Source organism: Chiloscyllium punctatum, chromosome 2 (genome assembly GCF_047496795.1).
Source record: "Chiloscyllium punctatum isolate Juve2018m chromosome 2, sChiPun1.3, whole genome shotgun sequence".
Lineage (NCBI taxonomy): Eukaryota > Metazoa > Chordata > Chondrichthyes > Orectolobiformes > Hemiscylliidae > Chiloscyllium > Chiloscyllium punctatum.
The window spans coordinates 129,297,692-129,325,380 of NC_092740.1; the positions used below are offsets into that span (position 1 = coordinate 129,297,692).

The following is a 27,689-nucleotide window of genomic DNA, read 5'->3' on the forward strand; positions in this document are numbered from 1 at the left end:
TTCTTCTTCCACGATGTTTCGCCTGGGTACAGAAAGTGAATGGCTGGGAACAGTGCTGGTGCTGGTGCTGATGCTGAGCTGGCGGGGTGCCCCCCGCCCCCGCGCGCATGCGCAGTGCCAGCTCCACATTTCCCGTCTGCGAGGCTCGGTGCGCGCGCCACCACTCTGCTTGTTTTTTAAAAAAACCCGAGAGACAGAGACACAAAAGCAACAGTAACTCTTAACGTGGAGACCCGCTTCCCCGTCAACCTAACCCAAACCCTTTTATATCCCGACCGCCACAGCCCGGACTGTGTGTGTGTGTGAGAAAGAGACAGATATCCGATACCCACTTGTGTAAACTCGGGGATTATCGCCGGTAACACGATACGTCTGCGGCCTCTCTCTGTAGTTTCCTCACGGTTGTTTTTTTTTCCCCCCAAAAAAAGTGTGTGCGTGGGTGGGGGTTGTTAACAATTAAGAATGGATATTGTGTCGACGTTGGGGCTGACCAATTTCGTCATGCAATTTTCCCGGATTTCCATGTACCCCTTCTTCGACATGGCTCACTACACCCTGTCCATCATGAAGCTCAAGGAGCAGCCAGGTGAGGGAGGCGCGAGCCGGCGGCAACGGACAGCCACGCCAGCGCGCGCGCGGGGGATATTGGGAGGGCCACAGGTGAGGAGGGTGGCAGCGGGGAAGGAGGAGAGGGTGGGGCGTTAGCTCTGAGCAGGGGGAAAACCTGTGGACGGAGTGGCTCGGCGCAAGTGGTTTGCAGAGGGAAAAGGAACTCAAAAGGAGGAGGAGGGTGGGGGAAGAGAGCGTTGCCCCCTCCCCCCCCGCCAGTTTCCTGGAGTCGAGCGACGGGTTTTGCGACGCTCGGGGACAAGAGTCTATTGTCAGCAAGGGGCGTGGCTTTGAAGTGCTGCAGCCTCTGTGCCTTTCACCTGTCTCAGGTGGACAAAGTTAAAAATCACACAACACCAGGTTATAGTCCAACAGGTTTGTACCTATCAGGCAGGAAAGAAATGGTCGTGTGAGGGAGCCTTGGTTGACGAGGGAGGTTGAATGTCTAGTAAAGAGGAAGAAGGAGGCTTACATAAGGTTGAGGAAACAGGGTTCAGACAGAGCATTGGAGGGATACAGGATAGCCAGAAGGGACCTGAAGAAAGGGATTAGGAGAGCTAATAGAGGGCATGAAAAATCCTTGGCGGATAGGATCAAGGATAACCCCAAGGCATTTTATGCATATGTGAGAAACCTGAGAATGACGAGAACGAGGATAGGTCCGATCAAGGACAGTAGTGGGAGATTGTGTATTGAGTCGGAAGAGATAGGAGAGGTCTTGAACAAGTACTTCTCTTCAGTATATATGAACGAGAGGGACCGTATTGTTGAAGAGGAGAGTGTGAAACGGACTGGTAAGCTAGAAGAGATACTTGTTAGGAAGGAAGATGTGTTGGACATTTTGAACAACTTGAGGATAGACAAGTCCCCCGGGCCTGACGGGATATATCCTAGGATTATGTGGGAAGCAAAGAGAGGAAATTGCAGTACCGTTGGCAATGATCTTCTCGTCTTCACTGTCAACGGGGGTGGTACCAGGGGACTGGAGAGTAGCGAATATTGTGCCCCTGTTCAAAAAAGGGAATAGGGATAACCCCGGGAATTACAGGCCAGTTAGTCTTACTTCTGTGGTAGGCAAAGTAATGGAAAGGGTACTGAGGGATAGGATTTATGAGTATCTGGAAAGACACTGCTTGATTAGGGACAGTCAGCACGGATTTGTGAAGGGTAGGTCTTGCCTTACAAGTCTTATTGAATTCTTCGAGGAGGTGACCAAGCATGTGGATGAGGGTAGAGCAGTGGATGTAGTGTACATGGATTTTAGTAAGGCATTTGATAAGGTTCCCCATGGTAGGCTTATGCGGAAAGTCAGGAGGCATGGGATAGAGGGAAATTTGGCCAATTGGATAGAAAACTGGCTAACCGGTCGAAGTCAGAGAGTGGTGGTAGATGGTAAATATTCAGCCTGGAGCCCAGTTACAAGTGGAGTTCCGCAGGGATCAGTTCTGGGTCCTCTGCTGTTTGTAATTTTTATTAATGACTTGGATGAGGGATTCGAAGGGTGGGTCAATAAATTTGCAGATGATACGAAGATAGGTGGAGTTGTGGACAGTGAGGAGGGCATTTGTCGTTTGCAAAGGGACTTAGATATGATGCAGAGCAGTGCTGAGGAGTGGCAGATGGAGTACAACCCTGCCAAGTGTGAGGTTGTCCATTTTGGAAGAACAAATAAGAATGCGGAATACAGGGTTAATGGTAGGGTTCTTGGTCAGGTGGAGGAACAGAGGGATTTTGGGGTCTACGTACATAGATCTTTGAAAGTTGCCACTCAGGTGGATAGAGTTTGTAAGAAGGCCTATGGTGTGTTATCGTTCATTAGCAGAGGGATTGAATTCAAGAGTCGTGAAGTGATGTTGCAGCTGTACAGGACTTTGGTTAGGCCACATTTGGAGTACTGTGTGCAGTTCTGGTTGCCTCACTTTGGGAAAGATGTGGAAGCTTTGGAGAGGGTGCAGAGAATATTTACCAGGATGTTGCCTGGAATGGAGAATAGGTCGTACGAGGATAGGTTGAGAGTTCTCAGCCTTTTCTCGTTGGAACGGCGAAGGATGAGGGGTGACTTGATAGAGGTTTATAAGATGATCAGGGGAATAGATAGAGTAGACAGTCAGAAACATTTTCCCCGGGTACAACAGAGTGTTACAAGGGGACATAAATTTAAGGTGAAGGGTGGAAGGTATAGGGGAGATGTCAGGGGTAGGTTCTTTACCCAGAGAGTGGTGGGGGCATGGAATGCGCTGCCCGTGGGAGTGGTAGAGTCAGAATCATTGGCGACCTTTAAGCGGCATTTGGATAGGTACATGGATGGGTGCTTAATCTAGGATAGAAGTTCGGCACAACATCGTGGGCTGAAGGGCCTGTTCTGTGCTGTATTGTTCTATGTTCTATGTAGGTTTAATTGGATGCACACTAGCTTTCGGAGCGACGCTCCTTCATCAGGTGATATTGGAGGGCTCGATCGTAACACAGAATTTATAGCAAAAATTTAGTGTGATGTAACTGAAGTTATACATTGAAAAATTGATTGTCTGTTAAGCCTTTCATCTGTTAGAATACAGTGATAGTTTCACTTTCATGTGTAAATCGCAAAACCTTTTTTTTAAAGTTGCATTCCTGGGTTAGCTGTGAACAATGGTGATAGCTAGACTATATGTTGAAGGTAAAAACAATGACTGCAGATGCTGGAAAGCAAATACTGGATTCGTGGTGCTGGAAGAGCACAGCAGTTCAGGCAGCATCCAACGAGCAGCGAAATCGACGTTTCGGGCAATTCCTGATGAAGGGCTTTTGCCCGAAACGTCGATTTCGCTGCTCGTTGGATGCTGCCTGAACTGCTGTGCTCTTCCAGCACCACTAATCCAGTATATGTTGAAGGTGTTGGCCCCCAGTCCTGAAGAAGGGCTGATGCCCGAAACGTCGATTCTCCTGTTCCTTGGATGCTGCCTGACTTGCTGCGCTTTTCCATCAACTCATTTTCAGCTCTGATCTTCAGCATCTGCAGTCCTCACTTTCTCCCCTGTGTTCTCTGTCTATGTCATGATGTTTAGATTGATTCTCATCTAAAAAGTGAGATAATGGAGTTTTACATAAATTCATGCAGTTTTTGAGCAAAGTACAATGTAACTCTGCAAGTACAAATTCACCCCACAAAATATGTGTGGATGTGGGTCTTTGTCTGTCAGTGTGTGTCTGTCTGTCTGTCTGGGGTAGGGGTTGTGAGTGTGAGAATGTGTGTGTGTGTAGTGAGTGCAGAGTGTCTTAAGTCTGTGAGGGGGTGCATGTGGGAGTGTGTGTGTGTGTGTGTGTGTGTGTGTGTGTGTAGTGCAATGGTGGTCACCTGTAATGTGACATGAATCCAAGGTCCCGGTTGAGGCCCTCCCTATGGGTACCAAACTTAGCTATCAGCCTCTGCTCGGTAATGACCTCCTCAGGAGACAGACATGTGCTGCAACCGACAGGGTACCCTTTGTTGTTCAGTACTTCCCAGGAGCTGAAAAATTATGCCATGTTCTTCGTGACCTGCAATACATTATCAATGAGGATGAGCACCTCACCAAGACCTTCCCCACTGCTGCCTGTCCCGTAGTCTACCTTGGAGGATGGTCACCCGAAGGTCCGAGGCTGAATGTCCTGGACCACCAATGTGTTCCCCAACTGGGAGGGAACCCTCCTGTCTGTTGATTGTTGTGCCGTGCCCATTCATCCGTTGTCGTAGTCTTTGCTCAGTTTCCCCAATGTACCATGCCTCCGGGCATCCTTGCCTGCGACGTATAAGATAGACAACGTTGGCTGAGTCACATGAGTACCTGCCATGTACAAGGTGGTAGGTGTTCCCACGCGTAATAGTGGCATCTATGTCCACAATCTGACACGTCTTGCAGCGTCCACCGTGACAGGGTTGTATGGAGTTGTCCTGAGAGCCGGGCAGTTTGCTACGCACAATGATCTGTTTGAGGTTTGGCAGTTGTTTAAAGGCAAGTAGTGGAGGTGTGGGGAAGGTCTTGCTGAGGTGCTCATCCTCATTGATAATGTATTGCAGGTCACGAAGAACATGGCATAATTTTTCAGCTCCTGGGAAGTACTGAACAACAAGGTTACCCTGTCGGTTGCAGCACATGTCTGTCTCCTGAGGAGGTCATTACAGTTCCTTGCTGTGGCACATCGGAACTGGCGGTCGATGAGTTGAGCATCGTACCCTGTTCTTGTGAGGGTGTCCTTGAGTACTTCTGGGTGTCCGTCCGGGTGAGCAGATCTGGTGTATGTGTAGGGCTTGTCCATAGGGAATGGCTGTTTTCATATGTTTTGGGTGGAAGCTGGAGAAGTGTAGCATTGTGAGGTTGTCTGTGGGTTTGCGGTAGAGTGTGATGCTGAGATGTCCATCCTTGATGGAGACGCATGTGTCAAAGAATGAGACAAATAGTCGAGAGTAGTCCATGGTGAGTTTGGTGGGATGAAACTTGTTGATGTCACTGTGTAGTTTTATCAGTGACTCCTTGCCATGGGTCCAGAGGAAGACAATGTCATCAATGTACCTGGTGTACAATGTTGGTTGGAGATCCTGTGTAGAGAAGAAGTCTTGTTCAAACCTGTGCATAAAAATGTTGGCATATTGGGGTGCAAATTTGGTCCCCATGGCTGTTCCGTGTGTCTGGATGAAGAACTGGTTGTCAAAGGTGAAGACGTTGTGATCAAGGATAAAGCGGATGAGTTGTAGGATGGTGTTTGGAGACTGGCAGTTGTTGGTGTTGAGTACTGAGGCTGTTGCCGCGGTGCCATCATTGTGGGGGATGCTGGTGTAGAGTGCAGAAACGTCCATTGTGATGAGGAATGTTCCCGGTTCGACTGGTCCGTGGATGCTGAGTTTCTGTAAGAAATCCGTAGTGTATCAGGTGGAGGCAAGGAGCAGCGCTGTGATTATGAACAACATGTGTACTTAACCGAGCTAAGAAGGAAACTTTTTTAAATGTCAATTTTCGGCACCACAGTATTCTGGAAAAAAAAAGAGAGGCTGATACACAATGATAATTAGTAGGAGCTTGAGAACTAAGTCAAGGAGCAGAAACAAAAAAATGTGGAGAAACTCAGCAGATGTGATAGCATCTGCAGAGAGAATAAGAGTTGTCATTTTCGAGTCCAGTAACCCATAGTCAGAACTGAAAATAGTTAGGAAAGGGTGATATTTATGCTGATGAGAGGGTGGAGAGGGGAGTGGAGATGAAGTGAATAGAGTACATAAAGATGGTGCCCAGAGAGAGAAAGAAAAAAGGATGTGTAAACAAAAAGATTGCAGAGGATAAACCAAGGGAGAGAACTGCTGGGCAGGGTGCTAACAAGAAGTAGTAATGGTTGAAAGTGGGATGACTGTGCTGGAAGCAACCCATACAAAACAGGACCCTTGGAATTGGGGGAGGATTACAAAAACATCGATAATAGTCATGTTCTGAATTGGTAAACTGTGTTTGCTCCTGAAGGTTGTAAGACGCCTAGGCAGACGATAAGGTGTTATCCCTCAAGTCCAGGAACAACTGGTTCATCCAAGCAATAACTCGGGTGTTTAGTTTGGTCCCACCTGAAACAATTAATAGCACACATCCCCATTTCTCCCCTACTTCCAAAATCTGTCAGAATAAGAGTATACTTTTGTATGTTAAAAAGAATGTGTTCAGCTTCTGGGAAATAAAATTCAGAAAATGTTGCAATTGCTCAGGAGGTCAGGCAGCATCTATGGAAAAAGAAAGAGTTGATGTTTCAAGGCTGATAACCATTAATAAGTGGTGGGGAAAAGTGAGCAATGGTTTTGAGCAAGGGGTGGATGGGGCAGGCGCTAAAAGCAAGTCTGTAATAGGTTGGATGATAGGAGAACCTTTTAACATTATCTGTTCTGCTGACGGGTCATCATCTTGAAAATTTAGCACTGTTTCTGTTTCCACAAATGCTATCTGAGCTTCTAAGTACTTAGAGAATTTTTGTTTTTATTTCAATCTTTCTGTATCCTCAATATGTGCTTTCCGCAAAAGAAAGATTGGTAATTGATAGCAGCCTCAAGACAATTAGGTGCAGTACATCCAAATAGAACTTCAAGTGTTCAGTTTAGTCCCACCTGTAACACTTAGCACTTTAATCTCCCGTTTCTCCCTTGCCAGCAAATGGAACAAGGAAACAAGGGAGAAATGAGCAATTACCATGAAGGAAAAAGTGACTGATGTTTAGTACACAATTATTTCAGTTTATGAGAATTGTACTTGATCAATTTTGTGCCAAGACCAATTATGTGTAGAGTAGGTCTTCATGTGATGGCTGGTTAATGAATTACTTAGTCATTTTGAGATAAGTGCATTTTTCTATGTTAGTTCATTGTAATTTCTTTTAGTTCCTGAAAGATGGATTTTTTTTTGCAGACAGAGTTAGAGGATGCATGTACATGTGCTTGTCTTATTAACATTGATCCCGTACACTGAAAAATAACAGCATGGAAGGCAAATCACTGCATCACATAGTTTTAGATCCAAACACTGTCATATTTGCTGTCACATTATGCTTTTACATAACTTAATATACTGAACTTTACTTGCAATTGAGCTACCTGTCAAGTTCTATGAAATTTTAGGGAGGATTTAAAACAATAATTGCATTCTCATTAACCTTATTAATCCATTGGAGCTATGTTTTCATGATTTGATTTCAATATTGGATTGCAATTAATTACTGTTGCACATGATCCAGTAACTATATTAATAAGTACACATTTAATTTTCAACTATTGACCATACCAGTATGGTTTGTATGATGGAGTCCTGTTTTCATTAAATCTGTTGTGAAATATCAAATTGCATATTTTAGGCTAAGAAAGTTAATTATGTCATGTCGTTGTCCTCCGGTATATTTTGATAAATCCAGTGCCACAATAAGTATGTATGGCACTGTTGTCTCAGATCTATGCCCTGCTTTTAGAATTGTACCCTTTTGATATTATTGTCTCTCTGCATTCTTCATATAAAACTTATATAGTACCACATTTGGCATTGTCGTTTGTACTGTAATTCTTGTATTCCAATAGTGACTGTACTCAAGTTATTCACTTGTTGCATAGTGGTGTGAAATCTGCTGAAGTGAAAGATGCTTTATAAATACATTGCGGTTTCCTTTTTAATCACTTATTAAAAACTAAATTGTACACTTGTACAAATTAGGTTATACACATTGATATTGATGCAATATGATGTGACCAAAATACTGCATATACTTGTGTAAAAGTCAAATTTTTTAGACTATTTTTTAAAGTTAAATTTATAGGGTCGACTATTACATGGATACTACTTTTGAGGGCTGTAATTCATGCTATGGTCCAAAGTATCATATCTTTAACAGAACACCAATTAATCTCCTAATGAATAAAGGAAAGAAAACCACTGAATAATGGTAATTATTGGGTAAAGACAATTAGTAAGTTTTTATTTATATATTCAAAAAGTGAAGTAGAAACATAATATGGTTTTAAACCACAATTACATAGTATATCTTAAATTAAGCATGTCAAAAACAAAAGTTCATTAAAATCCTGCAAAATCATACTGTTCAACATCTTCAGCACCAAATAAAGCTTCATAGTCATCAGGATGAATGATATCACCATATGGATGCTCTTCTTTACCGTCCGTGGTTAGAGAGAGTACATCATCTGCTTCTGCTTCTTCATCTATGCCATCTCGTAGACAATCGTCCTCTGTACTGTTCAATGCATAAGAAATTCTGCGCTTCTTGAGCGATTTGAACATAGTGTCAGTTTTTATTTCTTTCAATGAATCAATGAACCATTCACAGATCAGTGTCAGTGATGAAGCCCGCGTATGCCTTCTTTCGTATATGTTTTTTCTCCACCATATATCCAGTTTTTCCACTTCATTTTCATCATGTCCTTAAATGGCTTCTTGATACCAGAATCTATCAGTTGCAAAATACTTGTAAGACTGCCTGGAATTACAACTGCATCAGTGTTATGTGATCAGATGTTATCAACAATATTCTTTGCAAGATGTGATCTAACCTGGTCCCAACAAACTCTTTTTCTTGCAGAGTCGACCAGGTTGTAAATTCCAAACTTTCTTTATCCATTTTCTACATCCACCTTCCTTCATCCAGCCTTGTGGATGTATATGGATGACAGTTCCTTTTGGAAGTTTCTCCTTTGGCAAAGTTTGCCTCTTAAAAACAGCCATTGGTTTTAAACTTATGGCTGACGGCACTATGAGAAAGAACTAAAGTAAGTCTACATTTCTCATGGCCAGTGGTTTTCACCAATACTGTTTTTTCTTCTCGTTTTTGGCTTCCAGTTTGATTCTCCGGCATGTTGAGAGTAATAAGCATTTCAGCTGTGTTTCCAATGAATGATAATTTGAAGACTGACTTCTGCCTATTTCTGATTACAAACTGCTGAAATTAATATCTTATCTTCTAGTTCAGCAGGCAGCTTTTGTGCAATCTTAGTACTTCAGCGGAGAATTAAGTCATCCCTTCTCGTGAATCTTGTGCACCATCTGGTACTTGCCTTACAATCAAAAATTCCATCCTTCTTTGATTCGTTTTGTGCATAGATTTGGGTGGCTTCACAATGAACACATTTTCCATTTTGTCGATTTTTCAAGTACCCACTCAGCAACTTTTTTTCCCTCGATTGTGGCCACTTGCTAGGTTTACTTCTGTTGGCACACATTTGTTTAAGCATTGTCTGAAGTTAGAACTAATATCTTTCTCTATAGTCTCTTTCAAATTTCTCTGAATCACAAGATTATCTTGCTGCTACCTGGTTGTTTATCTTCTCTGCACCTTCAACAACTTTGTTTAAATACTGCTGTACTTTTTGTTCTTTTTTCTGCAAGGCATTTTTACACAAAATGAAGAAATTTGAAAACCTCAACTAGGTATATGACTGTGTTCCATGAGGTTGGTTGTCACCTGATTCTGACCTTTCACACCAAATTGGTGTGAATTGTACATCAAATCAGATAAAAGCACAAAAACAATTCATTTCCTCATTGTAACATTTATGGACAGGATAATACCTTGACCCAGAAATGTTGATCTGTTATCTGTGAAGAACTAGGGTCAACTTTTACACAAGATATAGGAGAAGTTCGAGAACCTTTGGCCAAAAATAGGAGGTGGACTTTTCCATGAGATTGACTTTTACTTGAGTATATATGAGATGAAAATAATAGCCTTTTCCAAGGCAGTGCCCATTTTATTAAAAATTGATGATTCAATTGATATTATTTACATCTTGAGTACTATTTATGTTTCTGCCTTAATAATGCACGAATCCATACTGCAGCATTTCCAATATTTTTCTCTCCCTTTAAAAGTTGTTACCTTTAGCACTACTATCTCCACCAATCCAACGCCTTCACGATGCAGTTTACATTTTTGAGCCTTTTTCTGCTTTATATGGGGGCTAAACTTTATGATCTTGCTGTGGCTTCAAACAACCTCAAGAGTGCATTCAAGATATTGACAAAATTTCTGCCTTTGTCAGTTCTCTGTAGGTACAGTTTAACTAGTGCCACACCCCTGCCTTTTCCCCTGTAGCCCTACACATTTTTTTTCCCACAGATAACAATCCAATTCACTCTTGAAAACCTTGACTGAGCCTGTCTCTGCTAAGACATTGTAAGACAACCCAGATCTTAAATACTAGTTGAATGAAAAAGTTTTTCTTTATTTTGCTAGTTGCTTTACCAGTTACCTTGTTCTCTAGAGTTCGAACAATGGATACAGTTCTTCACCATTATTATGCTTTGATCCTTCGTGTTTATGGGCATCTCTTTTGGACTTTCTCTCAACTTCTCTTATCCAAGGTAAACTGTTCCAAATTGTCAAATATAATTATGTACCTGAACTTTTCCATATTTTATGAAGAGTGGCACACACAGTTAAGGCAAAAAATATGTTCTCTTCAAATTTAACAGTGCTACTTTGTTATTTAATGGGCTATTTTTAAAGCCTATAATCCTATGTGCACTTTCAGCTCTTCTCTCAACCTGTCCTGTCACCTTCAATAATTGGTGCACATATACACTCTGGTCCTTCTGCTCCTGCACCACTTTTAGAATTATATCATTTGATATTATTGTCTCTCTGCATTTTTCATACTGAAGTGAAATAATTACATTTGACGTTGGTGGTCTGGGTTCCTTTTAAAAAAGGAGTGTTTAGGTTGAGGCTGGTAACGTAGGCAGTCCTCCCCAGTGTCGAGATATATACTTCTTACAAGATAAGCATAAAATGCCTTTGGATTATGTAAAGAAGGCGAGGGTAGCTAGGGAAAGGGTGGGCCTACTTGAGGACAAAGGAGGGAATTTATGCGTTCTATGATTTGGACACTAGCCATTTTGAAAAGCTCCACTACATAACAAATGTTTATTAATAACTGTGCACCTTCTTCAGGATGAGATGTCATTATTGACTGCCCATATTTTTTGGGTGGTTGGGAGCTTTTTGTGATGATGTCTAGAGTTTGTGCAGGATGTATACTGATGAGAAGTATGATATGAAAGTTCGTTGTGAGACAAGCAGAGCAGAACGGAAGGATTGTGGTCAGGCCTACATGTTGAAATATTTATCAAGTCTTACTACTGGTACTGACATAGTTCTGTTTGTAACACTTGAAGTCTGTTTTTAAACTGGTGTGGTTTGTCACTGATACTTCCCAACTGAAATGTTCTATTATATCAAAACGCAGCATACGCTGTCTTCTTTCCCTCCCTCCCCCACCAAAACTCTAACTTGCAGCTTATATAAATAATCATGCCAACCACTTTATATCCAGATTTGGGCTTATCTATTTAACTAAACTATGTCTTTGGTGCTCAGCGATCATGTAATAAATAGTTAGTTTTGTGGTTTGCAACAAGAGAGGTAGTTGCAGCAAAGATTGTTTAGTCTGTTTGATTTGATTTTGAGTAAGAAGACTGTTGCAACAATACAATGCTAGTTACTGTCTGAAATTGTTTCTTCTGTGCTGCAGCTAATTGCTCAGTCTCTGACTCAATATGTCCATCATTTTTAAGATTTTCTGGAACTCTTTTTCCTTTTACTCTGATTCTCCACATCATTTGGGTGCCTTTATTCATTCAACCGTGTCTACTATCTCATGATTCCATTGTATAATCGTTATGCTGCTTGGGTTGGGGACTTCATGCACACAAGCTTCATCTCACTCGGCACAGTGGTTCAACTGTTTTTATTTTTGTTGTCTCTATACTTCAGTGAAAAATTTTCATATTCTCTCTTTGTATATTTTATTCTGTTTATATTTTATTAGAATTATTTGAACGTTTACCTTTGTACCTCCCATCTTTGTGTTGAAATAATGAAACAATTTTGCAATTGCTCTGACTTGTGCCTTTCAGAATTATGGACAACATTACCTTCCTCACCCTTTCCTTCATGATCCAATCTAAATGTTTCTAAAATACAGACTGTGGACTTTTAAAATTCATGATTTACAGTGCTGAACTTAATTTACTTCATCTTTATTCATCTTCAATGATAATCTTAGCTTGTTTCTGCATATCAACATTTTTAAAGACACATCTGATAATTTTTGTCACACAAATGTCTGTTTAATCTGAATACCAATTTTGATACTCCACTCAAACCACCACCACCTTTCTTCTCAAAATTATGGTTTGGTTGTGCTCTGTATGAGGATCCTATGCTGGATGCTACCTGCCCTGACAGGGTGTGTTTTTGGTCGGTGGGCATGTAAAATAGGCCAGGTATCCAGCTCTCACCACCTTCCCATTCACCCAGCTTACCCACAAAATATGGAGAGAAGGTTGCCAATATTGGCAGACTGATCATCACATCTAATGTTTTTAAATCTGAAGAACATACAAAGTGCATACATGATGTCCGAGTCCTTCCTTGACACTTGCCTGCTCTGAAGATCCCCCTCTCTAAGCTTTCCAAACCCTCCCTTATCCAAAAGCTTGAAGCTACCTTGCCCCAGGATCCATGCTGTGTGTCCTTGCTGGAGCTGCCAAACAATCCAGTCTGCCTCCTGTAATTTTAAGCAAGCGCCTTAGACCAAAACAAGGATAATAGCACCTTTCTTAATTTAGGGGCACAACCCTAAGATGTTTTAGAGGAGGATAATGAAAAAGTGAACACTGCCAACAAAACTGTTAGAAGACTTGGATAAATAGCTGAATTTTGAGGAATCCATTTAAAGATGATGAAGTGAGGAAAGGTCTCGGGGGTTTAAGGAAGATGGCCCACACCATATGGTCTATTCATTGAAATGTGATCATCACTAATGATGTGAAGAGAAGGGGATACTGTACTGGCCAACAATACAGGAATGAAGAGTTTCAGAGTGTGTGACTATTGTAGGGCAAGAGAAGATTTTCGATTAAGAGAACTGATACTTAAACTGTAGAATGAGGAAGTGGGAATCAAGGTAATGATGATGAGTGAGTGGGCATTAGTATAGGATAGGTGAGAAGTTTTAGATGAGCTGAAGTCAAAGGGAGGAAAATGAGAATCTGGCCAGAAGATTATTGAAATAGCTGAGTCTGGAGGTCGCAAAGGAATGGATGAAAATTTCAGTAGCAGATGTTCAGGGGACTGTGGTGTAGAGGAGTGAACAAGTGGATTATGTGATGAGCAGAATTTGGGGAAAGACATCTAGGCTCAACTTAGCTGAGCCAGCATGTGTCGAGTGGAAATTGGAATTGGAGGCAAAAAAATATAGGCTGTAGTATCAAAATGTAAGAGGGGCTGATAATGGCAGTTTTGGGAAACTACCTGTACAGAAGCAAACATTTTCAATGCTAATCTGCGGATCATGATTTGAATGGGAATGAGACTAATGAACAAGTGTTTCAAGTAAAATGAACTTGGCGAAGTAATGAAGAAAGAGCAAGATTAGAGAAATGAGAGTTCAGGGTAAGGATGGTTTGGATTTGATTGATAGGAAACAGAATCAGTAGAGGCAGCTGAATGGATGGTGATCTTAAATATAGATGCCTACAAGGTCCTTGTAATTTTTCTTAGGAATGAGGATGAAATGGGTGGGTAGGGTTTTTTTTTTATTCATTGGACTGGATTTTTAGTGTGAACTGTCCCATTTGCTAGTCCTGAAATTGCCCAGAGACTTCTATAGGGCTTTGTATGGCAAGTTGCTATTAACGGAACATCCAAATGGCATGATGCCATCTGGAGAGCATCTACAACATGTCTGAACAGGGCAAATCACTGCATCTTCTTAGCCAGTCAATTTTAGAATGGCTAATTAGCTAACGAATTTGAATCAGGAAGTGTTAGACTATTTTGTGTTAAATCAAGTATTGAAAATGAGATGTGAGATGGAATTAGGAGAGACAAAAGAATTGGTATTGAATCATTTTATGCTAAAGGGTTTTTGAAAAACTAAAATTAGTGGAGTAATTGAAAATGATCAAAGAAATGGTTTACTTACTGGCTATTTTCTAGCTCCTTATTTATTACTGAAATTGTTTTAATTTTAAAAAAATTTTTCAATTGTATATCATTTTATTTGGTAGCTGTATAATATAATGGGAAATGTCTCTGCCAATAGGTGGCGCTCAGTGTTGCTTAACAAATGATTATTATGCTCACCATTGCCTGATAATACAGCTGTCTAAGCTCCATGAAAATCTTCTCACCAAGCTACATAAATTGCATAGCAGTCAAGTTTCAGTAGCTGATGAACACTACTAAAGTAGTAACAAGTTTAAGATTAATCTCATTGTAATTGCAGAAAGACTTTGTATACCCTGCCAGTATAAGCATGAGTTTTCTTTTGCAAAAAACACTTTGAAACTTTGAATTTCAATACAACTTTCCTGTACAATAGCAAACTTTTATGGATGTATATGAATTATTAAAATTTACCATCTTCTCTAGAGAGGGAATGCAAATAAGGTGCTGTCACATGATTCTTTGTTACTGAAACATTATTTTGTTTATTCTGTCATGGGATGTGGGAATCACTGTCTAGATCAACATCAGGTTACCTCGTGAGATGACGGTAGGTTGCCTTCTTCAACTGCTGTGCCTCTGGTATAGGAGCAAATTTTTTAATAGAACATTACAGCGCAGTACAGGCCCTGCAACCCTTGATGTTGGTTCCACTGGTTGGTGCAATTTGAAGCCTATCTATCCTACACTATTCCATTTTCATCCATATATTTATTCAATGACCATTTAGACTGTCCTTAAATTTGGCGAGTCTACTACTGTTGCAGGCAGGGCGTTCCACAAATTACTGCATTTGTTTTCAGTACCTTTCTGTTCACTCACAGTTAGGGATGGAGTTCCAGAATTTTGACACAGTAACCGTTCCAAATCAGGTTGGTTTCTGGCTTGGAGGGATACTTGCAAGCAGTATTATTCCTTTGCATCTGTTGCCCCAACTGTCTTAGGTGATAGAGATCGTGGATTTGAAAAGGGCTGTTGAAGAAGATGTGGTCAGTTGTTACAGTGTGTCTTGTAGATGGTGCACACTGCTGCTACTGTGTGACAATGATGGAAAGAAAGAATGTTGAAGATAGTGGATGAGGTGGGGTGTCATCAAGCAGGATGGTGTTGACAGTCTTCTGTGTTATTGGAGCTCTACTAATCTAGGTAATTAGAGAGCACATTGTCATATTCCTGACTACGACCTGAAATGTGGCATGTAGGCTTTGGGGAGTCAAGAGATTAGGTATTCTATGCAGAATTCACAGTCTCTGACCTGGTCTTATAGTCAAAGTGCCTATTATGGCTGGTTCAATTCAGTTTTTGGTCAATGCTAGCTCTTAATTGTTGATATTGAGGGATTCAGCAATGGTAAATACCATCATGAGGAGATGGTTAGATTGTGTTTCGAGGTGATCATTGCCTGGCAGTTGAGGAGGAAAGTGTCACTTGCCACTTAAGTCAAACCTGAAGCTTGTCCAGGTTGTAGTACAAATGGACACTGACTCTTTGGCTGAGAATCATCAGCGAATGTCCTCACTTCTGATCTTATGAAGTAGCTTTAAATGTTATGGTTATAGTTAGGCCTAAGACGTTCTTGCAGGAATTTCTCAGGGTAATGTCTGGATAGTAGTGAATGACCTCCTACAACTACAACCATCTTCCTTCACTCTGGTTATGAATCAGTGCGTGGAGAGATTTTTTCTGTTTTGTTTTGATTTATGATTACTGTATGTTTTGGTTTTTCTGGTACCTGGTGAGATTCTAATTGCTTAACCAGAAAATACTAACTTGGATATTGGTGTGACTTGAAAGATCAAGTAGCTAAAGGATATGCATATTAGTTTAACAGATTTTGTATATTTGGCTACTACAGAAATTCATTTAAGATGTTCAAAACTGTGCAGAATATTCTGGCAGTGGTTTGAGCAATGTCTAATAGAATTACAACCTCAATTTTTTCTTCTTTGTAATATACTATATACGCAATCGGGAGATGCTTTCTGAAACATGGGAAAAGGGCAGAATACTGGGCTGACAATGCCTTTAAAGACGTTTCCGTATTGCTGCTGCCCCTGATTGGCCACTATTTACTCTTGGTCAATCTAAAGGATAAAGATTTCCAACAAAAAACACAATTCTGGAGATAATGCAGAATTTGGTTAATATATCAAAGAAAAGTGTAAAATGTATGTAACTGTCTCTGGGCTGAATCTAAAGTTTTTTTTGGGCTAAGTGTTACTTTTGCTGAGTTTCTTTGGATGATTTCTCACAGGAAGGCCTAGTATGATTTCTGTCCATAGCTTATCCAGACTTGCCTCATTAACTATCTACCCAACCCCTAACATGCTTTTGCCTGATTTATGCCCCATCTTACAAATCTCCATTTCCTGAATAAGTCACCACTTTCCAGATATCTGCAGAAAGACCAGGATCCATGGCACCCAACATCATGCCTCTCAACCACTATGAAGAGGGAATCCTGTCCCTTGCTGGAGACAGTTGGAATTGCTCCTGTGAGAATGCTAAGAAATCTATATTTCACCAACTGAGTAAGTACTATTCTTCATTTCACTGCAACTCACGCATTAAACCTGCTGTAAGTATCATTCACTTCATATCACTCTAACCATTACATCTACTTTCTAGTGTCTTGCAGGTACCAAGGGATGTGCATGAACTCTGGAGAAATGGCTGTTCTGCCAGAAGATATCTCTGAGGATGAGAGTTCTAAGGCTTCAGAGGAAGAGTGCCTCCTGCATTCCTCACCAGATATTGACAACCTGATTGGTAAAATATATTTTGAAAGTTTTGAAGCACAAACTGGTGAGCACCTCACTGCTACATCTCTGAAGTTGGTTGAGGAACAAATAGCCCATGCACCTGGCAATTGGAGGATGACTGGAGACCAACCACCTGCTCAGCTTCTGCCGGGAAAGAATCTGTGATGTTGAGAATTGGGGACTCCTTCCACATGCATGGGGAAGAGCAGGAATGGCATGCAAGTGTATGGGAGACAACAGCTTTTTTGGCCGCAGAGGCTGCAGGAGTACAGCTACACTATAGGGATCCAGCTGCCTCAAATATTGACTGACTGGCTACCTCCATTGATTGATAGGGTGGCTTCCGTCATGGGAAGCCAGGCCCAGCAGCCTCTGGCTGTGCTGGAGACACTCACCTACCAGCACTCCATTGCCTCAGCCGCTGGTCCTCAGTTCAAGCTATCCTCTGAAGAAGACCTACACCATGTCTGAGCCAACTATATGCGTGCCCTGGGACTGCCCTTTTAAGGCCAACAGACTCACTCTACAAGTGGCATTAGATAGTACACTGAGATATAGGAGAAAAAGAAAAAATCCTTTTTGAGGGTACTTTCGTGCCACTGGTGACAGTTATTTTGGTATAAAATATCACGTTTTTCTGAATTTTACTCAGAGTCATTGAGGTATACAGAACGGAAACTGAACCTTTGGTCCAACTTGTCTATGCTGATCAGATATCCTAACCTAGTCTAGTTCCACCTGCTAGCACCTGGCCCATATCCCTCCAAACTCTTCTATTCATCTACCCTTCCAGATACCTTTTAAATGTTGCAATTCTACCTGCCTCCGCCATTTCCTTTGGCAGCTCATTCCATACACTTACCACCCTCTTTTATATCTTTCCCCTCTCACCCTAAATCTATACCGGGTCAAAACGATGACTGCAGATGCTGGAAACCAGATTCTGGATTAGAGGTGCTGGAAGAGCACAGCAGTTCAGGCAGCATCCAAGGAGCAGTAAAATCGACGTTTCAGGCAAAAGCCCTTCAGGAAGGGCTGATGAAGGGCTTTTGCCCGAAACGTCTATTTTACTGCTCCTCGGATGCTGCCTGAACTGCTGTGCTCTTCCAGCACTTCTAATCCTAAATCTATACCCTCTGGTTCTGGACTTCCCCCACCCCAGGGAAAAGACTTTGTCTATTTATCGTATCCATGCCGCTAATGATTTCATAAACTTCTATAAGGTTACCCCTCAGCTTCCGATACTCCAAGGAAAACAGCCCCAGCCTGTTCAGCGTCTCCCTTTGGTTCAAATTCTCCAACCCTGGCAACTTCCTTGTACATCTTTTCTGAACCCTTTCAAGTTTCACAACATCCTTCTGATAGGAAGGAGACAAGAGTTGCATGCAGTATTCCAACAGTGGTCTAACCAATGTCCTGTACAGCCGCAACATGACCTCCCAATTCCTGTACTCAGTACTCTGACCAATAAAAGAAATCATACCAAATGCCGTCCTCACTATCCTATCTACCTGCGATTCTGCTTTTATGGAATTATGAACCTGCACTCCAAAGTCTCTTTGTTCAGCAACACTCCTCAGGACCTTACCATTAAGTGTATAGATCCTGCTCTGATTTGCAGGACCTTTCATTTGCCACTTCTCGGTCCATTGGTCCATCTGATCAAGATCCCGTTGTAATCTGAGGTAAGCTTCCGTGTCCACTGCCCCTCCAATTTGGGTGTCATCTGCAAACTTACTAATCATACCTCTTATGCTCACATCCAAATCATTTATATAAATGACAAAACGTAATGGACCCAGCACCGATCCTTGTTTAACACCACTGGTCACAGTCTTCCAGTCGGAAAAACAACCCTCCACCACCACCCTCTGTCTTCTACCTTTTAGCCAGTCCTGTATCCAAATGGCTAGTTCTCCCTGTGTGCCATGAGATCTAACCTTGCTAACTAGTCTCCCATGGGGAGCTTTGTCGAATGCCTTACTGAAGTCCATTTAGATCATGCCTACTGCTCTGCCCTCATCAATCCTCTTTGTTACTTCAAAAAACTCAATCAGGTTTGTGGGACACGATTTCCCACGAATAAAGCAATGTTGACTATCCCTAATCAGTCCATGCCTTTCCAAATACATCTACATCCTGTCCCTCAAGATTCCCTCCAACAACTTGCCCGCCACTGATGTCAAATGATGCATATTCCATCACAGTTGACTTTTGGAGTAAAACATTCACGAGCCTGTAGCCCAATCCTCTCACGATGAAGGCCAACATACCATTTCCCTTCTTCACTGCCTACTGCACCTACATGCATACATTCAAAAACTGGTGCACAAGGACAGGTGGTCTTGCACTTTCCCCTTAGATGTCAGTGTGTCCATCAGACCATATGGAATAGGCACAGGAGTAGGCTATTCACCCCCTGAAGCCTGCTCCATTATTTAATAAGATAGCATAAAAGCCTTATGCAGCCACTCAGGAAGGCAGCTCAGCAGCACCTTGAAGGGTAGCTAGGCACAGGAAATAAACAGTGGCCAGTTGGTAACACCCACATCACATGAATGATTTAAAAAAACTTTTTTTTTAAAAAAAGGTACTGACTCCTAATACTATGAGTTAACATTCAACTCAACCTAAATAAATGCTAAAGAAAACTTCTTTCGGTGAGCCATCTACCACAAGGTCCCAAAGTTTTGCAGTACATCTGTTTGAATGAATCTTTGTGTAGCCCTGAGTGAAAATTTGCCCACATGATCCATAAATTCTTGTCCATTTAGGTTGTACCCTGAATCTGACTATTTTGAAAGGCCGCAGCAGCCTGTGGAAATGGGATGAACCAGGTGTATACAGAGAAACCTCTGTTATCTGGCAATCTATTATTCGAATATCGGATTATCTGGTAAGATCGCAATGCTGGTAAGATGCTCGGCTAAATTGTTATCCAGCATTCCATTATGTGGAATTCGATTAACCGACCGAAATACTGCCCGCTGGTGTCCTTCGGATAATTGAGGTTCTTTCGTATAGGGCTGTAGGTTCTCCTTTCACCATTGCTCCTCATAACCATATTCTTTCCCTGGTCTTTTTGTACAAAGGTATTGGTGTGAATGAAAACGGCCAGTGATATGTAGGGCAGTGTAGCATGCGTGAAGCCAATGTGTTATTATTGCCAGGGATTAGGGCCCCAGCAGATTTGTTTTCTGCATAGTGCATTTGTCTGTGTAATTTCCATGTCCTCTTGAGGGCTGCACATCAATGTGTCCTGCAGTTCTTTTCCCTCGTAAGTTGAGACACTTGCCCTTGCAATTGCAGATGTGGTCGCAGCCATTTTCTTTCCCATTCATAGTTTCAGTTTCCAGCATGATGGAAGGTACTGCAAATGCTCTTTGGGTAGTGATTTTTAGCCTCTGCCCCTGTGAATGTAAGGCCTAGAACATCCAGATTCCCTTCCTGAAAGCTGCTTCCATGACTGAGTCACATAGACTTTGCACCTCCTGAGTCTCCTTCCTTTGGCAGTGTACCTCCTTGTTTCTTCCTGTTTTTTCTTCCTAGTTTTGCTGAGCAAATTTGGAATAGGAATCCTAAGTCTTTGCCTGCAGGTTCATCTGTTGAGATCTCCACCCCTCTTGAGCACAATTCTTTCTCATCCTGTACCCTTATATTCTGTGACTTGTAACCTTTCCCCGTTTTGATCCCTGGTGAGCATCTCTGGATGAATGTGTGGGAGAGGGAAAATGAAGAAGTGGTTGAAACTGGAAACTGAAGCAGTGGGAGGTAACTAATCTTTTCCATCCTCTTTTACCTTTCCCTTTTCTATGATTGATCTGCAGGAAACGCAAGGTCCATATTAGAGAAATTTAAAGTATGCTGTGTGAAGGCTGCTATGCTGTCATTAATTTTGTTGTTTTGTGAAGGATGCATCCTACTGAAGGCATTCTGTCATAGTTTTGCCCAGTGCCATGGCTGATTCAATTCCTTCAACCACCATTATTAAAACAGAAGATCCGATCATTTATCACTTTTGTTTAGAAATATTTCCTTTGGACAGGATAAATATTTTAGTTCCAATATTATGTTAACCAATGAAATAATTTTCAAATGTATTGATTGTAAAGTGGTTTGGGATACCCTGAGTTTGTAAAAGGATCTGTAGAAATGCAAGTTCATTCTTTCAGTATTTGACCTGTGGTAGATGACAACAATGACATGCTACAAAAATTTTCACATTTTTGCAAAATAATTTGAATTGAACAAGCACTCTTCAGAAAATTGTGGCAGTGTTTTTATTCTCCATTCCTTGACTCCAGTTTGTGTTAAGATGCACAACTTTCTGGAACTTGTTAAGACCAGATGAAGAGTGGAATTCAGCTCCCCTCTTTTTTTCTTAAATCTCTCTCAGTTCATAGAGTCATAGAGATGTATAGCACGGAAACAGACCCTTCGGTCCAATTCGTCCATGCTGACCAAATATCCCAACTCAATCTAGTCCCACCTGCCAGCACTCTGCCCATATCCCTCCAAACCCTTCCTATTGGAAACCATCTAAATACTGGGGGCTTCCCCCTTTCTAACTCCATTTTGATTTAGTCCCCTCCCTCTCTCCCTCACCTTCAATGGTTTGCATGGCCTTTAACAGATTTTGCACATCAATTATTCAGTTTGGAAGCACAGTTAATTTACTGGCGGTGGTTAATGGATGAATAAGAAATCAATAGTTGATTTGGTGACTGGGGGAAAAACAAATGAGCTGGTTTCAGAGGGTTCTTGTGATGCAACAGTCATGTCCCTGCTTCTGTATCAGGAGGCCCAGGTTCAAGTCCCACCTACTCCAAAGATGGGCAGCAATATCTCTGAACAGGTTGATGAGAAAACAAAGAAATGAGTTGGTTTTCAATGAGGTCGTGTGACTCATTGGTAGTGTTCCTACCTCTGCACTGGATACTCTGGGTTCACACCCTACACTAGGACTTGTTGGCCACAGAAGGTGTGTTTGTAAGGGAGGTTCATGGTTGGCCTGAAAATCCTTCTAATATGCCTGATAGAAGGTAGTAAGAACGTGAGATTCTCCTGATTAGCCAATACTACAGGAGGCAACGGCATTATTAGTGTGGAACAATCCAATGGAAGTCTATGGCCCAAACCTCAGGAACAAGGAGGACTGGTGTTTTGTCCCTTCCAAAATTAGAAATATTGCACAGTTGGGTGAACTGGCAGAACTGCAATTATTAATTGTTGAAATCCAACATATATCGTAGAATCTCTGCAGTGTGAAAGCAGGCTATTCAGCCTGTCACATCCACATCGACCCTCTGAAGAGCACCCCACCCAGACCCACCCCCTATCCCTGTGACCCTGCATTTTCCATGATTAATCCATCTAGCCTACACATCCCTGGATTCTATGAGCAATTTGGCATAGCCAATCCACCTAACCTGCACATCTGGGAGGAAACCAGAGCACCCAGAGGAAACCCACACAGACATGGGGAGAACATGCAAACTCAACACAAGCAGTTGCCTGAAGCTGGAATTGAACCCAGGTCCCTGGTGCTGTGAGGCAGCAGTGTTAACCACTGAGCCACCGTACCACCCCAGTTGTTCAGGTTTTTACACAAATTAAGAAGGTGCCTGTATCTAACTGTTCCTGTAGCATTTCTGATGAAATCCTTTGATATTTTCTCTTTAAAAGCACGAACACCTGCACAGTAATCCATTTTAATAAACCTCTCACGATTACATCTCTGAATCTTCACAGACAGGACGATAAAAAAGAAATAAAAGCTTTCCAATTTGCCGGTGGGAGGTTTTGTCAGCTTTCAAAACCCTTTCTAGAAAACTGGCCAAAACCAAACCCTGACAGCAATAGGAACTGAAAGCTCCCTTTCCCCTCCTTTGTATACAAGAGCCACAGAAAGCCAAAGAGTTGAACACATTAAAATTTGTTAGAAATGTCACTTGCTGCCTCTTTAAGTCAGGCCAAAATAACTTATAACTGGTTTTGCCTATTGAGATCTGTGTGTTGCTGCATCCTTGCTATAAGAATATAGAGTCACTGCGTGAATACCATTGCAACCCACACAATAGAAGCAACATCCTTTACTCTACCTTGGTGAGGAAAAGCTTGCTGTTCAATAAATTAGAAAGCTGCACAAGGCCCTGTTCCACTGTCTGGTGTCAAAATTCAGGGACATTCAGATCCCATTCCCTTTGCCCTGGGGAAAAAAAATCCACTCGGCATAGGTCTTGTAATCCAGAAAAGGAACTCCAGTTCCAACCAGATCACTGGTCCATCATTTCAGTCATGAGATCTGTAAATTCCTTCTTTATTGTAATATTTCTTCTTGCTTGCATGCAGCTATAGACATTGTGTAATAAGAGAGTCTGGATAGAGTCATAGAGATGTACAGCATAGATCCCAACCCAAAGTTGTACCTGCCAGAACCCGGCCCATATCCCTCCAAGCCTTTCCTATGCAGGCTGGGACTTGTTTTACTGAACCATAGGAGTTTAAAGGATGACCTTTATAGAGGTTTATAAAATCACGAGGGCCATAGATAAGGCGAATAGCAAAGTTTTTTTTCCTAGGGTAGGGGAGTTCCAAACTAGAGGGTATATTTTTAAGGTATAGAGAGAAATTTAAAAGGGACCCAAGGGGCACCTTTTTCACACAGGGTAGTTTGTATGTGGAATGAACTGCCAGAGGAAGTGGTAGGTGCAGGTACAATTACAACATTTTAAAACTCATTTGGGCAAGTACATGGATAGGAAAGATTCAGCGGGATATGGGTCAAACACCAGCAAATGGGGCTAGTTTAGTTTGGGAAATTTGGTCAGCATGAACGAGTTGCATCAAAGGGTCTGTTTCTGTGCTGCAAGACTCTGTAACTCTAACTTCTCTGGAAGGACCCAATGGGTTGAACGTGGCTCATCTCTTGAGTTGACCTAACTGAGTGACTCTAAATCAGAAGTGCCCAGACTCCTGCATATATTCCTAACCATGATAGCTTTTACACATGCTCCCCCATCCACTAGCAGACTGGCTATTATGGAGCAACAAATTGACTGTCACCCACTCCCTTGAATTGCATAGGTAGGGACCCCTGACCATGTTGGCCTGACTGTGCCCATTCCTCTGGACTGGGATTGGAAGTAGCACCTGACTTTCTGTGTTGGGACTCTGACTGGTGCCTGTGTAGATTTTGGTGAGGGCAACTCCACTAAGACTTTGAAACATGTCTGCTTGCCTGCTGCACATGTAGTGTGTTTGCTGTGTCAGCTGCTGGCATGTGGTGCAGGAGTCGGATTGACATAGTGTGCTGCCATACAGCTAGGTATAAATATCCTTGATTGTGGCTTGCTCACCGCATTCAGCTGCCTCGTTTTGATGTCTTTGCTCTCTCCATTCATGCCTTGCCCTGATATGCCTATTAGCAATCAGGTAGGCACTAAGTGACAGAGTGCTAAAAGAGCAAGCAAGCAAGCAGCCTTGAGCTGCGTCCTGGTCCAATCTATGAACCAGGTGCATGTTCCTGTACACAATGTATCCTTGCCGAAGTGGTTCAGTATTAGATACTGGTGTACCTTGCAGTGCAGGGCTGTGCTTCCTGTGCAAATGAATTGGAAAGTTCTCGTGCAAATCCAGAAGGGTTCTCAAATATTGGATTCAAATTTGCATTGGGCAAGAGGTGTATGTAGCTGGTGCCCATGAATTGTGCCCTGTAATACTGTTGCATGGTGACCAGATTGAAAGCTCTTCATAGCCAGCAGTGAGCTGAAGTCACTACGTACCTGCTTGATTTCCATGTCGAGAATTCTCAGCTAGTTTACTCGCCGTGGATGATAGTATAGGAAGCTGCAGGTTAATGAAGTGAAATATGCTGTTAATAAGGTTGTTTATGAGCAATAATCCCCTTTTTAATAGGCATTGCCGAGGAAAACTCTCACCACAACTTCCGGAACTTAGTTAAAAGATACAGCAAGTTGTTCCTGAAATCAAGATAGGCCTTGTTGGCTTTCTCACACGATTCTGACGCGTTTCCCATTGTAGCCCATGGTATTCAGACTTGTATAAGATTTCACCCACAGTTGAATAAAAATATAGGCATTGATAGAAACTTTCATTCAAAGGAAAGTTTGAAGAGGTGCAGCACTATATGGTAGAGGACACTGGATATTTGTGTAATAATATGTAAAAGTGTGAATTGTGTACTTATTGAGACTGTGTATACTCTTCCTGAAACTGACACTGTAAATGAAGAAGGCAATTGAACATTAGAAAGTGATAAAGATAATTGAATCCTCATACTAAAGGTTTTCTTACCACATTACATAGAATAGAATGAATCATTAATATTTTTATAATTTCTTTTAAATGAAAATAATAAAAATTGCAAATTTTAACATTTTGAATAACTGATTTAGTTTTCTGAAGTATTAGGCAAACTCATCTCATTAAAATAGAATATTAAAAGGGCTATTACGATCTTTTAATTGATATACTTTTTAATCTAAGATTTGATTTGGATTATTTTCATAGTTGTGTAGAAACTACCTACGTTTTGATTGTCAGGATTCTAGGCAAGTTGTATCTTGGGGCATAATTGTCCAGAATGTTTGACTAATCTGTCTCAGACCTCAAAGGTAGTTTGTAGGAAGTATAAAACTTAAATGCTACTGTTTTTTTTAAACTATAATGAACTATAACAAGAATGCTGCTGAGGCAGAGCAAAGTATGATATATTCTGCAACTGTCTGTGGTTGACTTTACCTTTTTGAGCCAGGTGTCAAAAATGGACTTTTTCCATGCATTGACAGGACATCATTTCATGTTAACATCTCCTATTCCATTGAAGCTGCAACTTGAGGGCACCTGTATCCCTGGAGTTATTCTAACGTTTTTGCCACTACAAAAATCTGCAGTTCTGCACCAATATATTTCTTTGTGCAAACAGTAAAATGTCTGCTAATGTTGCTGAATCTTTGCTGAGAAAATGACAGCAAATGTTTAGCACCATAGGCATAGAAAATTATGCAAATTAATTGATAGATCAATCATTGAAACAAGCTACTTTGAATTAATTTTGTAATTTATTATTTAAGCTTATCCTAAAAAGAATTGTTTCAATATTCCATGTTTCAGGAGCAGTAGATGTAGCACATCGCAGTCCAATTGCATGTTGGTTCAGTGGTATGCTTTGCTGCTTTGGTGGAGCAATTCTGGCATCTGTGCTTCTAGGTGAACCTCCCATTGAACCTTTCACAAACAACAGAAATATAATACTGGCTTCCGTAATTTGGTAAGTGTGGAAAGTAAATATATAATGACTGTTAGTGGCTCGTTTTAAAAATAAGGAGACAATTTAGTCTATCTCATCTGTGCAGTCTCGCTGAAAGAATTACCCTTTGATCCCTAATACCATTTATGTTGTGTTTAGATATTAGTCCATTGCCTTATTTTTAACAAGATGAATTTTACATCCATTGCAGTTACTGAGAGACACTTCATATCCCGATATCCCTGCATTATTTAATTCTCCTAATCCCTTCCTTCATTCCTTTATTTATAAGTTTATGCCCTCTAGTTACAAAAACACCAATTGCTGTTAATATACTTTAATGTAGTAAATCTTCAATACATGCATAATTGCAAATAACAACAGTTTGGGATTTCCTCTTGGATTTCTCTATTTTCTGGTGGTGTCTTTGTGAACTCTGTTATCCTCATGGTCTTGACATTTTCAGTAACTTATTGTTTCTATATATTTGAAATCAAGCCTAAGTAATGATTTGTAGGATTGATATATCTTTGTTTTGCACTCTGCACACCCATTTATGAATCCTCAGAACCAATAAGCGTTTTTAAAAAAAATTACTAACTTGTCTTTAAAATATTTATATAATTAAAACTTAGAATTGAAGTTCTACAATATTTGGTGTATGCAAGGTGATTACTCTTCCTCCCCCCCCCCACCACCACCATGGCTTTGCACATGTTAAGATCTTGTGTGAGAAATTTGGATGTTTGCATGTTTTCTTAAGTATTATAAGTGCCCTTTGAGCAGCAAAATAGCGTTCGAAGCATTGTGCACACTTTCTGGAGCAAATAATTATGGGTTTCATATTTATGAGAGTATTAGTGCACAGGAACAGCTGTCCAAAATATGCAAGACAGACAGATCATGCTAACAGCAGTTCCATTTTGGAGCTCAAAGTTCCAGCTAATAGTGCCCTTAATCTCCAATTGCTGAACACATTTTTAGCAGAGGAACGGATCACCTAATCCTTCACTCACACTACTTTGAAGAATCAGAAACTACTTGCAGATTAGCTGCTGGTTGATTTTCTCCCAACTGTTACTTAGATTTTACAAGTGTTTGCTGCTCTCTGCAGTTATTTTAAGATGTGCAAGTTTACATAGAGTGAAGTGACAAATCCTGAAGAAGTTTTGTTGCTATCAAGATTTCTGCACAAATCAGCTCCTTCCATATATGGATGCATTAGGTAGTAATTCCCTTTGGAATGCAGCATAACCTGGGATCAGAGTTGTAGAGCTCTACAGCACAGAAAGAGGTCCTTTGGCCTCCTGTCCACACTGATCATAAAGCACTTTAATCTCATTTTCTAGTACTTGATTCGTAGCTTTGTATTCCGATATTTCAAGTGTTCATCTAAGTATATGAAAATATTGTGATGGCTCATGCTTATGCCACACGTTCAGGCTTTGTGTTCCAAATGCCCACTATCCACTCCCCTCTAAATGTGCTGCCCACTACCTTAAATCTATGCCCTTTTGGTTATTGACCCCTCTACTGAGGAGAAAAAT

The 27,689-nt window shown here is 41.3% G+C and overlaps 1 protein-coding gene across 6 annotated transcripts in view; it reads left to right on the forward strand.

Moving 5' to 3' along the window:
• The first annotated feature begins 433 nt into the window (after window positions 1-433).
• LOC140489365 (trimeric intracellular cation channel type B-A-like) overlaps window positions 434-27,689 on the forward strand; it is a 77,924-nt gene continuing 50,668 nt past the window's right edge. For 2 of the 6 annotated variants that reach the window (XM_072588874.1, XM_072588848.1), the window contains exons 1-4: window positions 445-586; window positions 16,488-16,640; window positions 16,738-16,878; window positions 26,007-26,163. In XM_072588874.1, coding sequence (XP_072444975.1) covers window positions 463-586; window positions 16,488-16,640; window positions 16,738-16,878; window positions 26,007-26,163 — 575 coding nt within the window. In that variant the 5' untranslated portion in view covers window positions 445-462. Of the gene's footprint in view, window positions 587-16,487; window positions 16,641-16,737; window positions 16,879-19,806; window positions 20,643-26,006; window positions 26,164-27,689 lie in introns of those variants that run through there. The other 4 variants (XM_072588866.1, XM_072588857.1, XM_072588884.1 and 1 more) reach the window with 4 other exon arrangements.